Source organism: Lissotriton vulgaris, chromosome 8, assembly GCF_964263255.1.
Source record: "Lissotriton vulgaris chromosome 8, aLisVul1.2, whole genome shotgun sequence".
In the NCBI taxonomy this organism is placed as follows: Eukaryota; Metazoa; Chordata; class Amphibia; order Caudata; family Salamandridae; genus Lissotriton; species Lissotriton vulgaris.
In genome coordinates, this window is record NC_141696.1 from 82,118,538 (window position 1) to 82,132,000 (window position 13,463).

The window sequence follows — 13,463 nt, forward strand, 5'->3', positions numbered from 1 at the left end:
ATTACGAGACCTTGTTTCGTTGTTGCGCATTCCCCGGCATAATAGTCAACACAGGAATACCATCTAATGCCATACCTTCTGGGTGCCCTTTTTTTTTTTCTTGCTAATGGTCAATAAAGTTTCTCGCTTGCGGGTTTAGACATCGCTATTAACACTTAGGCGTTCTAGTCCCCCAATGGTGGTGCCGGTTTGTTTACATCGGCCGGCTATCCCCATTGGCTAACCCCACGCATGCGCGTCTCCGGCCACGCCCAGACCCGGAAGAGCGCGCGCTGCTGACTCAGCTCCCACTACATATATCGTCCTTCTACACCAGGTCCCGATCATCGAGACTCGGTTCTGAGGGCTGATCAGGTTTACAAACGGGTGCCTGGCGTCGTGGGCGTGAGTGTTCTCTTGGCTCCTTTCTCCAGCGCGAACTAAGTACTTTTGAGGCTTCTCTAAAAAGTTCGTCCCTTTGTTTGTTTTTCCTCTTGCAGGATGTGCCAAATACGCCATCACCCCCCTCCCGCGGTCTATGGGGTGAAATTGGATCTCCTTTTAAGTGAGAACCATTGCATCAGTACTCCTTTTTTTGGGGGATAGTGGTCACTGGCCCTTGGCCCATTGATCGATTAGTTTCATACAGTGAACGCGTAAAAAATTAGGCTTACTATCGAAGCCCGGTGGGCATCAATTGTGTGTGTTCATCGACACGGACACTACGTGAGATTGGCAGTACACTGATAATGCTATCATGTATTATAATAATAATATACAGTCACAGGCGGAGCCACGCACCTCTGCAACTAGCCGTGTGTTGTGCACTTGCCAGACCACATGAGCACAAGTCACCGTATTTATATTTGATGGACTGCAGACCAAGAACTAATTGTTTGTCTGTCTTTCTGTGTTTGTCTGTACCATTTTTCCTTTACAGGTGCATCTAATTTTTGTAGTCTCTAACCCAGAGACAAGAAGGGTGTGTGCCTCCCGTTTGTTTGTTTGGTGAAGCCCCCTTTACATTGCACTTCGACAGACATTTTTTACTTTCACGTCCATTGGTAGGGTGGGCCTTAGCGTGCCCATACCGCTGGGGTTTACTCACTCTAGGTCCTGAAGAATGCCAGGTTAATTACACCAACATTGGCAGAAACATGTTGACCATTCACCATCACGTAATGTTATTGGAAACAGACCATCCAATTTAGTTGGCCTTGTTTACCAACACATTTTTTAATATGCCCTTGGTGATCAGTCATTAAATTAATTTTTGATACATACAAGGTATTTTTAATTCACCACATCACTCTGTTCACGTAACTCATCACCTAGCCCTCACATCTTCACATTACCCGCTCCGCAGTAAATCTGGCGTTGAAGCACACTGGGGTGACATTCGGTCACACCCAGTGGGGCCCGATGATGAAGCATGTCACCGACCAGGTCGGTGAGTGAGGGCTTTCTAAACAAACCTAATTGGTGTTGTTGATCTCTTGTGCTCGATTACTTTTGTGTTTCCAACCAAGTAACACTCTTTTGTTGTTATCTTTCTAATTAAATCTTATATTCCACTGAAAAGAGGTGCCTCCACAAAAACAACCAAGCATGGCAAGTTTAATGTTTTAGATGAAGCTTGGCATGAGTTCAAACGTGCAGGCTATGAAAAGTTTTTTTTTTTTTTTAACAACAAAGTAGAAGAACTTTGCTTGTTTCTTGGCCTCTGTGACATATTCTTTGTAAATGGCTCTGACTGAGTTTTGATTTGTCTTTGATTCTTCATAAGTATCAGGGTGCCGAGTGTTTGCTACACAGAAACCCAGATTAGTAATTGTTAAACGATTGCCTTTTCTACAATGCGTCACCATTATAATCGTATTAAAAGTAGTACTAGAAACTTAAACAGTTACGTGCAGTGTTTTTCAGTTCCACGCCCCCAGACCGTTCCAGTCGGCTCTTACTTAAGTTCAACTAAAATACATCTATCAATACAGTTTACTGAGCTCCAGAACTTCTCTCACACAACTGTAGGAAACTTGAGGTTAATTTTCTGCTAAATGGCTTCATCCTTGATCACGTCTAAATTAGACTACTGCAACAGCCTATTCCTCACTGCCCATAAATATATTCTAAACAAACTACAAGTTCTTCCAAATTCTGCTGCCAGACTTCGATTAAAAATTTCCAAATTGCACGGTCTCTCAGTCTATCAGAAATCTGCACGGGCTCCCTATCAAACAAAGAGTCACTTTCAAGGTGCTCTGCCTAGCATGTAAGGCTCTTCATAATCTTAGTCAGGACTTTCTTAATCAGAGCATCAAATGGTACTGCCCCAACAGAAGTCTACGTTCTGCTAATGCCAAACTTCACAGGTTTAAATAAGCCAGATGTGGTGGCAAGAGCTTTGTGCTGGGAGCCTCCAAGGCATTGAATGCTCTACCTCTTTCCAACAAAGTGGTACCTAATTTTCTTCCTTTCAGGAAAGCCCATAAGACCTGGCTATTTAGGGCCTTGCAATTTTTGGGTCTCTCTGTTTGCTTCACCTTGCTGGATCGACAGCGCCTAGACAACCGGGTATTAGTGCGCTTTACAAATCCAGCTAACATAACAAAACATATCCGTAATGAGTCTTATCTGTTGTCCCAAAGTTTCTCTGGTACTGCAATATTGTAATGGAGGCAACGTTTCCAATGTATTAGCAAGACAACTTTGCAATGCCTTGCAGTGCACTGCTAAAGAGTACAGAGAATTAACCAACAAGGAGCAAGATGCCACTGAACACACTCCTAAGGAGGCCACCTCCAAGGAAATATAACAAAGCAACTGGAAATCAAAATTGTCAATGGAGCAATGCTGCTACTTAAAATTAAAGAGGCTTTGAGACACTAACAAATGCATTTTAAAAGACAACAAATATGTAAATTAACTTAATTGAAAAGACCACAAGTTTTCTTTCTATATACTTCAGATGACTGCCCTGAAAAGGTCATGTAGTCTTACTACTGATCCCATCACATCCAAACACATGTTAAAGCTTGAATGGGTTTTCTGATGAAGTCGACTGGATGGGGAAAAATAAATTACCTGTTGCATATGAATGCTCTGATGTTTGAGTAGCTCTGATCGCCAACGGAATCCCTTCCCACAAACAGGGCAATGAAAAGCCCGCTCCCCGGTGTGTGTCTTTTGGTGTGTGGTTAGGTGTTGTCGCTGGATGAATGTCTTGCCACACTGAGCACACTGGTAAGGCCGCTCTCCGGTGTGAATCCGCTCATGAATGAGAAGCGAGGTGTGGCGCCGGAAGCTTTTTCCGCACACATTGCAGATATAGGAGCGCTCTCCAGTATGGACACGCTGGTGCGCTCGGAGAGTCCTCTTATTGAGAAAAGTTTTCCCACACTCCCCACAGGTCTGTGCCTTTTCACTCTTAAGAGGGTTGCGGCGGCGGAGGAGTTTGGCTCTTTTATTGAAGAGTCGCAACTCTGCGCTTTTCAGGGAATCCTTTTCACTGCCAGCCCTGTTCCTCGACGTCCTTGTTGCTGGAAAAACAAATAGAATGAACTCTAAATAAACTTCATTAAATTGAAGGAGTAAAACAACAAAACAAGAAGTTTCCCATCACCTGTGCTCACAGTTTTCAACATTAATACCTTAACATTTCATTACACCATAAAAAGGAAATTTGTGTGTTAGGATAAGATCCATATCTATATATTACACAGTGGTGTGATCGCCACTGGGAAATATATTTAGTCCAGCTGTTCCATTGGAAAAGCGTATTTTGTGTTGTTAATAACTTTGGTCTTGTCTGACAAATCGACACGAACTTCCACAAAGCTGCTACTTTTTGACTGGTCTATGCATGGAAAGTTATGAGGTGACTGGGTTGCTTCAGTAAAAAATAAATAAATACATAATATATATATATCTCCACTGGAAAAAACCAAAGGTTACAAGGACGTTTTAGTTAGGCGCAGATTTTACCCGTACAAAACCAAAGAAATCTAGCTTCGGCCCTGGGGGTGATTACCAACGAAGCACAGGAGCCAGCGCTTTGTTTCTTACAATTTTTGGCAGGATATGTGGAATCTGCAAAAATGTCTTTATTTTATTTTCAAAATGCTTTATTGGCCCTGTGGGATCCCCCGAAAAGGCCTAGGCGGTCTGGGCAGTTTTACCCTGCTACTTTTCAGGTTTTTGTTTCCATTTTTTCTGGGACTCGGCTCAAGGCGAGTCCCAAGGGGGCTACCTGGTTTGAAGTGCCGGCAGACAATCAGATTACAGCACGGGGACAGTCGGATCCATGGGTAATCCACGTCCCCAGATATAACAAATTTGTTTTCAGGTTAATATTTCCCAAACTACTGAACAGATTTACACCAAATCACAAAAAGCATGATCTGTGTACCAGGATCTAGCTTCCTGCCAAATTTGGTGTAATTCGGTCCAGCGGTTCAGGCTGTGCTAGTGTCTAATGGTCCTATGGGAATTAACACAGGGAAAATGCATTTTGCGACCCTCCATTTTCTCAGCCCCCACTATACAAAACACCCCAAAACTTTCCAGACCGCATATGAAGTACCAGGCAAATTTGTTTGAAACATTTCATGAAGATTCATCAACCTGCCCCAAAGATAAAGGCGATACAAAAGGGGATGATGGACGGAGCTTTTGAGCAAATCAAACACTCACCCCCAGTCAATAGATCTGGGTTTAATCCATCACCATTCTTTAGCTCACTCAGCCACCCCAGTTCAGACATGGCCATATGCAAATCAGTCTGACCCTATGCCTCATGGGAACAGTCCAGCCCGAACTGCCAAGCCATGTCTTCCCTGGACCGGAAACAAGCATCCTGGGACCGGTTTCGGATTCATAATCCTCATCAGCCAGGCTATCTTGAATCCAGTGGCTAAGTGAGCAAGGGACTCACGTATGAGCATACCCTGCCAACTTAGGGCGAACAAAGCGATACAAAAGGGGATGATGGACGGAGCGTTTGAGCAAATCAAACACTCACCCCCAGTCAATAGATCTGGGTTTAATCCATCACCATTCTTTAGCTCACTCAGCCACCCCAGTTCAGACATGGCCATACGCAAATCAGTCTGACCCTGTGCCTCATGGGAACAGTCCAGCCCGAACTGCCAAGCCATGTCTTCCCTGGACCAGAAACAAGCATCCTGGGACCGGTTTCGGATTCATAATCCTCATCAGCCAGGCTATCTTGAATCCAGTGGCTAAGTGAGCAAGGGACTCACGTCTGAGCATACCCTACCAACTTAGGGCGAACAAAGCGATACAAAAGGAGATGATGGACGGAGCGTTTGAGCAAATCAAACACTCACCCCCAGTCAATAGATCTGGGTTTAATCCATCACCATTCTTTAGCTCACTCAGCCACCCCAGTTCAGACATGGCCATATGCAAATCAGTCTGACCCTGTGCCTCATGGGAACAGCCCAGCCCGAACTGCCAAGTTATGTCTTCCCTGGACCGGGTCCGCGTACGTATGCGTACGGTACGCGGACGGTGCGCATACCTTTCAGAGAAAGCTGCATGCTTATTGGCTGTCAACACTCCAAACCAGGAAGTGTTGGCAGCCATCTTGTGCTCATTAGACTGAGGCACAAGAAAGCAGAAAAACAAACGTGTAGAACACAAAAAGGGGGCAGGGTAGAAACACCCTGATCCCCAAGGCCTGTTAAGGTGGTCCCACAAGGACCCCCAAGGCCAATTTTTTTTTTTTTAAAACACCCGGTATGTTTTTTAAAAATTACCCCCCAGGGGGACTAAATCGCAGGGGCATAGTGATAAAGAAGTGTGGGGCGTACCCAATCCCCCCCACACTGCCTCGGGGACCGCCACACGCCGGGGGAAAGCAACACAGCCCCCTGGCGCATACTGGAGGCTCCTGGTGGGCTAGTTGGCCCCCAGGGACCCCCAGTATGCAAGGGGAATTAGTTCCCCCTCTTCAAACATGCACGGGGGCTGCGTTGCAGAGAGGTGTAAAAAAGGGTGTGGCCTCATTACACCTCTCTGCAATCCAGCCCCCTGGCGCATACTGGAGGCCCTGGTGGGCTAGTTGGCCCCCAGGGACCCCCAGTATGCAAGGGAGTTAGTTCCCCCTCTGCAAACGCGCCAGGCGGCTGCGTTGCAGAGAGGTGTAACAAGGGGCATAGCCTCATTACACCTCTGTGCAATGCAGCCCTCTGGCGCATACTGGAGGTTCCAGGTGGGCTAGTTGGCTCCCAGGGTCCCCCAGTATGCAAGGGGAATTAGTTACCCCTCTGCAAACACGCCCGGGGGCTGCGTTGCAGAGAGGTATAAAAAGGGGCGTGGCTTCATTACACCTCTCTGCAATGCAGTCCGCTGGCGCATACTGGAGATTCCTGGTGGGCTTTCAGGTCTTATATAGTTAGGAATTAGCATTAAAAAAACTTTGAAATTCACTGAAAAGACCATAGGTTTCAGGCCTTATATAGTTAGGAATTAGCATTTAAAAAACCTTGCAAATTCACTGAAAAAACCATAGGTTTCAGGCCCTATATAGGTAAGAATTAGCATTTAAAAAACCTTTAAAATTCACTCAAAAAACTATAAGTTTTAGTGATGTTATAGTTAGCTGGACATTTCACTCATACAAAACCATTTAAATTGCTCCTATATAGTTAGTTGTACTAACTATATTTTGCGCACCCGCAATCCACTGCTGATGATGTCACATATATATAGCAATTTACATTGAAGAATGAGTGGATATATAAAAATAAATATTTGGATGGAGGATTTAGTAGCAGTGTAATTGACTGTTTACTTGACCAATTTATAGTGTCTCACTAAATATAGTGGATAGTGACTAAACTGTGTGAATATCTGTATCACTTTGTCAGTTCCTGTGTAAACTGGTTCTCCAGTTGGTAACTAGCTATGTGAAAGTCTATATTAGTTATTGATTAGTTAACTAAGTACTTGTATGGGAGAGTGAATGTGTGTGTGGTTCGGTGGGGGGTGTGTGACTGCCCAAAGATGTGTGAATACTTGATTCACTAGATATATGAAGTTAAAACTACATGTTCTAACAGTTGTTTGGGTGAGTAAATATCTTTATGGGTGTGGTGATGAGCAAATATATTTCTCAATGGTACATGTCCAACAAACTAGAAAAATAAAAGGCAGTGTATGTGTCAGTTGTTGTATATAAATAGGTATACATAAGACTCAATGATTGTGTGAGTGACTGTATGGATAACTGTATACTTGTAATTATGATTTTATAATTCACTAAGTATGACTTACTATCTAAATGAATAGATGAAGTTGTGTTTATATAAGTGTGTAGCTAAGTAAATATGTAAGTATGATCCATTGTTTGCATAAGTGAGTAGGATGACTTCATATGTGAATAGGATGTGTGCTGGTCTGTAATGTTGATATAGGTGCATAAGTATTTTTGATAGTGTTCTATTGTTCATCGACAGCATGTATGAGTGAATCTACAGGTAAGTGATTAGATGTGTGTATTCATCTATGAGTCACTGAGTGGATTTTTAGATACTTGTATTGCTGTGACAATGGATTCAAATATGATACTCAGTATTTTACAAAGAGTGATGAAAGATTTTACTAGTGTATGAAAAGGTGTATGTGATTGTCACGTGGATGATGTCATCAGTGATGTCATCAATGATGTCATTTGAGCTGTCATCAGTGATGTCACTGACCATGTCATGAATGATGTAATATGTGACATCATCAGCAGTGGATTGTGGGTGCGCGAAATATAGTTAGTACAACTAACTATATAGGAGCAATTTCAATGGTTTTGTATGAGTGAAATGTCCAGCTAACTATACCATCCCTAAAACTTACAGTTTTTTGAGTGAATTTTAAAGGTTTTTTTAAATGCTAATTCCTAACTATATAAGGCCTGAAACCTATGGTTTTTTCAGTGAAAACATATATATATATAAATATATATATATGTATATATATATATATTCACTTTATTTTTTTAACTGGAAGACTTCACTGAAAAAAGCAAACGTTAAAGTGAAGTTCTAGTTAGGTTAAAATGTCAGTTAAAATTTTAAACAAAACAAAAAAAACACTGAAATTCACCAGTTAAGGTTGACTGAAGTTACTATTACTCGCACCCCCCACGCAGTGTTGTCCTTAATGATGTTATTTTAGATGTTGCAGTAATGTTAACAGTGATGTCATAAAACAGGCAGCAAGTGATGTAATATGTGAGGTAATAAGTAGTGTATTGAGGACTTTGTGCATAGATCTCTAATTCAGCTGAGATTTTGGTTCCAACTGTAAATAAGGAAATAATGGCTTGGTGTGAGCTTTCTGCTGACTGGAAATGTTAACTGCAGAGGTAGCAGTACTGAGATGGGAGATTTCTGTGTGGGCCACTCAGAGATGGAGGTTTACCTGTAACAGTAATTTTGTGGGCTGGCGCTATGCTAGATTCACATGCCATACCTCACCCTACCTACTAGCGTAATTAACTCTGCAATGCCAATACTCTGCTTTTAGCAAAGCAGGTTCATCTGCCTTTAACTTCGATATCCAATGAACTCCATAAATATCCATACACCTTCCATTAAGTATAAAAGTGGCATTCGCTCTGATGATGGGTTAATGATCTAGGAGCCCGTTCATCTTGGAACTCCTCCACGGGTGTTGATCCTGACCACCATCACCAGCATTTGGTTAAACAGTCATCTCAGAAATTCAATGAGACTTCCACACACTTCGGACCTTAGAAAGGTCAGACCAGTCAAACAACCCACCCACTGGCCGACTACTTTTATAATATATGTTTCCTTTGGCAGCCACAAATAAAGTGAACTTTTTGAAAGGTGTTGCTAGTGTCAGAAAAAAATACAGATGCACTCCGTGATCTGTTCCTGCAGACCGGGCAATCTGAACAGTTCTCTTCCAACGACATGTACTACTTTCATGATGCCCAAATGTACACATGGTATATGTTTTTATGCATGGAGGACAACTTTGTTCAATGCTATAGGAGATGTTCTCTTGTCATGCTTTCAATATACTGCTTACAAAATAAAAGTTACAAAAATGGAATGAAACTATGCATAGCCTTACCTCTGTTCTCTTGCTTAACGGATGCTTCAGATGCCTGAAACAGAAAGCAGATAGGACCATCAAATGTCAAGTTCCATAGAAAAAATATTAAATTAGCAAATACAAAAAGTATCTATATACAGTGTTACCCCAATGGGTAGAAGATTCACACGTGACAGGAATAGACTTGAGAACAGAGGGGTTTTTACTGAGCTCAAGACCACAGAACACACTCCAAGAAGGCCACTGAACAAACTCCAAGGAGTAAACTGAACACACTCCCGGGAGGCCAGTGAACACACTCCCGGGAGGCCAGTGAACACACTCCCAGGAGGCCACTGGACACACTCCCAGGAGGCCACTGGACACACTCCCAGGAGGCCACTGAACACACTCCCAAGGAGGCCACTGAACACACTCCTAAGGAGGCCACTGAACACACTCCACTGAACACACTCCTAAGGAGGCCACTGAACACACTCCTAAGGAGGCCACTGAACACACTCCTAAGGAGGCCACTGAACACACTCCTAAGGAGGCCACTCCACACACTCCTAAGGAGGCCACTCCACACACTCCTAAGGAGGCCACTCCACACACTCCTAAGGAGGCCACTGAACACACTCCTAAGGAGGCCACTCCATACACTCCTAAGGAGGCCACTCCACACACTCCTAAGGAGGCCACTCCACACACCCCTAAGGAGGCCACTCCTAAGGAGGCCACCGAACACACTCAAAGGACGTCACCAAACATACTCCAAGGACGTCACCAAACACACTCCAAGGACGTCACCGAACACACTCCAAGGACGTCACCGAACACACTCCAAGGACGGCACCGACCACACTCCAAGGACGGCACCGACCACACTCCAAGGACGGCACCGACCACACTCCAAGGACGGCACCGACCACACTCCAAGGACGGCACCGACCACACTCCAAGGACGGCACCGACCACACTCCAAGGACGGCACCGACCACACTCCAAGGACGGCACCGACCACACTCCAAGGACGGCACCGACCACACTCCAAGGACGGCACCGACCACACTCCAAGGACGGCACCGACCACACTCCAAGGACGGCACCGACCACACTCCAAGGACGGCACCGACCACACTCCAAGGACGGCACCGACCAAACTCCAAGGACGGCACCGACCACACTCCAAGGACGGCACCGACCACACTCCAAGGACGACACCGAACACACTCCAAGGACGACACCGAACACACTCCAAGGACGGCACCGAACACACTCCAAGGACGGCACCGAACACACTCCAAGGACGGCACGGAACACACTCCAAGGACGCCACTGAACACACTCCAAGGACGCAACCGAACACACTCCAAGGACGGCACTGAACACACTCCAAGGACGTCACTGAACACTCCAAGGATGTCACTGAACACTCCAAGGACGTCACTGAACACTCCAAGGACGTCACTGAACACTCCAAGGACATCTTGAGTCCATAACTTAGCTTGCTTTATGAAGCAGACAGGGCCAGTTCTTAGGTTGAGAGAATGGAAGCTAATCACAACAGGGCTCGACAAATCGACCGCTCGCATTTGCGAGGTAAATTTAATGAGGTGTAGCTATTTTTCGGTCCTACTCGCCCCTTTCTGGTGAGTAGGAAAACATACTACCTTCTGTCCTCTGTCTTTGAAAACGGAGCAAATGTGACAAGATAACAAGACTGAAAGGCCTTTTTATGGCTCACAAAGCAAATGAGCAATAAAGATGCCTTTAAATCTTGTTATCTTGTCACATTTGCTCCGCTTTCAGAGACGGAGGTCAAGTAGGTTATTGTCAGGTCGAGGAGATTTTTCAAGGAACTAGACCTGCAGGACTAGTACAATTTTTCAGATTTTTCGAGCCCTGCACAATACCTTTTCTGGAGAAGAAAGGAAAATGCTACTTACCAGTATGCATCTGTTCTTGGCATGTAGAGCTGCAGAGTGGTACACCTTAGCATTAGACCTCCACCTGGTGTTGGGCTCGGATGATTGCAAGTTGTTATCTTGGAAGAAGTCTTTGTAGTCATGAGATGGGTGACTCCTCCCTTGGGCAACAGTGCGCATGGTCATCGACTCCATCCTTAGATTGTTTTTCGCCATGATGGGAAATGATGGAGTTAGTAGAGATACAGTAAGAAAAGGGATGTCCATGCGTGTGCATCTAAGTAAGATGAAAAACTGGAACGGATACAAGTCCCGGGGAGGCGGGAGGGCGTGTACAACTCTGCAGCTCTACATGCCAAGAACAGATGCTTACTGGTAAGTAGCATTTTGCGTTCGAGGCATATAAGCTGCAGATTTTACACCTTAGCATTGATTGTGCAGCAGTGTCTCCCCTTAGCGGTGGTCACCTGTATCCGTTGCAGTAGTTTGAAATACAGTTTAAGGACAGCTTGGCCTACTGCAGCTTGCTGCTTGGCTTGCACATCAACACAATAGTGTTTAGTGAAAGTGTGTGGTGTAGACCATGTAGCTGCTTTGCATATGTCCTCTAGTGGTATGTTTCCTAAGAAAGCCATAGAGGCTCTTAGTTTGCGAGTTGAATGCGCTCTAGGAGGAACTGTTAATGTACGTTTAGCTTTAACATAGCATATTTGTATACACTTTACAATCCACCTTCCAATCCCACCTTTGGAGATGGGGTTGCCTTTATGAGGAGGAGAGAGAGCTACAAACAGTTGTTTTGTCTTCCTAAAGGATTTAGTTCTATCTATATAGTATAAAAGAGCTCTTTTAACATCTAATGTGTGTAGAGCTCTTTCTGCCACAGACTCTGGGTGTTGGAAAAAACAGAGGTAACTAATTGATTTAGGTGAAAAGAAGTGATGACCTTTGGAAGAAAATTTGGATTGGATCTAAGAACCACTTTGTTAGTATGTATTTGAAAAAATAGTTCTTGGATTGTGAAGGCTTGCATTTCACTTACCCTTCTAAGAGAAGTAATGGCAACAAGGAAAGCTGTTTTCCGTGTTAGGAATTGCAGTTCACATTTATGTAAAGGCTTGAACGGGGGTCCCATGAGCCTTGTGAGTACAATATTTAGGTTCCACACAGGAGAAGGTGGTAACCTTGGTGGGATTATTCTTTTTAATCCCTCCATGAATGCTTTGATTGCTGGTACTCTAAAGAGGGACAGATGTTGTCTTTTTTGTAGGTATGCTGCAATTGCTGCAAGATGAGGGCGTATGGAAGAATATGCCAAGTTAGACCTTTGTAGATGTAAAAGGTAACAGATTATATTCTGGATGGATGCATCCAGGGGATCAATGTGATTATTTTTGCAATAAATTGCGAATCTCTTCCATTTAGCGGCATAACACACTCTGGTAGTGGGTTTTCTAGCCTCTTTAATGATGTTCATACAGTCTGGTGGTAGGTTTAGATAACCAAACTCTAAGACTTCAGGAGCCAGATCGTCAAATTCAGTTGGTTCGGATCTGGGTGTCTGATTTCTCCATGGTTCTGTGTGAGCAGGGATGGTGTGAGACGTAGCTTTTGATGCGGAGCTAGAGAAAGGTCTAGTGGTGTGGTGAAACAAGGTTGGCGTGCCCATGTGGGAGCTACCAGGATCAGTGTGAGAGACTGTTGTCTGAGCTTGCTCATTATTACTGGAATGAGTGGGAGAGGCGGAAAAGCGTACGCAAATCTGCCTGACCAGTTCATCCATATCGCATTTCCTTCGGACTGTGGGTGTGGGAACCTGGCGGCGAAGGCTGGGCATTTTGCATTTTCATGGGTGGCAAACAGATCTATGTATGGATGCCCCAACCTTTTGAAGAATGGCTGAAGAACTTGTAGCTGTAGTTCCCATTCGTGAATCTGTTGTGTCTGCCGACTTAACAGATCTGCTATCTGATTGTGGACCCCTGGAAGGTGTTCCGCTAGCAGATGTATGTTTTGAGGAACGGCCCATCTCCAAATGTTCTGTGCAAGTTGGGACAGTTGCAGAGTGTGTGTCCCCCCTTGTTTTTGTATGTAGTACATGGCTGTCATATTGTCCGTCCGGATTAGGACAGCTTTGTTTTGTACTTGAAGTTGAAAGGTTTTGAGTGCTAGGAATATTGCTAGCAGCTCCAGGTGGTTGATATGGAGCCGTTTCTGTTGAATGGTCCATTGGCCTGGATTTGTGTGATGTAAGAGATGGGCTCCCCACCCTGTGAGGGATGCTTCTGTTGTAAGCACTACTTGTGGAAGAGGCTCTAGGAACGGCCGCCCTTTTGTCAGGTTTTTGGTGTTCCACCATTGCAGCGAGCGATATGTGTGGCTGTCTACCAACACCAGGTCTTTTAGTGGACCTTGAGCTTGATTCCACTGTTGTGCTAGGCACTCTTGTAGGGGACGCATCTGCAGTCTTGC

The 13,463-nt window shown here is 44.5% G+C and overlaps 1 protein-coding gene across 1 annotated transcript in view; it reads right to left on the minus strand.

Moving 5' to 3' along the window:
• Nucleotides 1-13,463, minus strand: part of LOC147693453 (uncharacterized) — a 177,743-nt gene that overhangs the window by 68,156 nt on the left and 96,124 nt on the right. The window contains exons 7-8 of the mRNA XM_086933734.1: nt 9,100-9,133; nt 3,064-3,518 (exon numbers count right to left, since the gene is read on the minus strand). Coding sequence (XP_086789860.1) covers nt 3,064-3,518; nt 9,100-9,133 — 489 coding nt within the window. The remainder of the gene's footprint in view (nt 1-3,063; nt 3,519-9,099; nt 9,134-13,463) is intronic.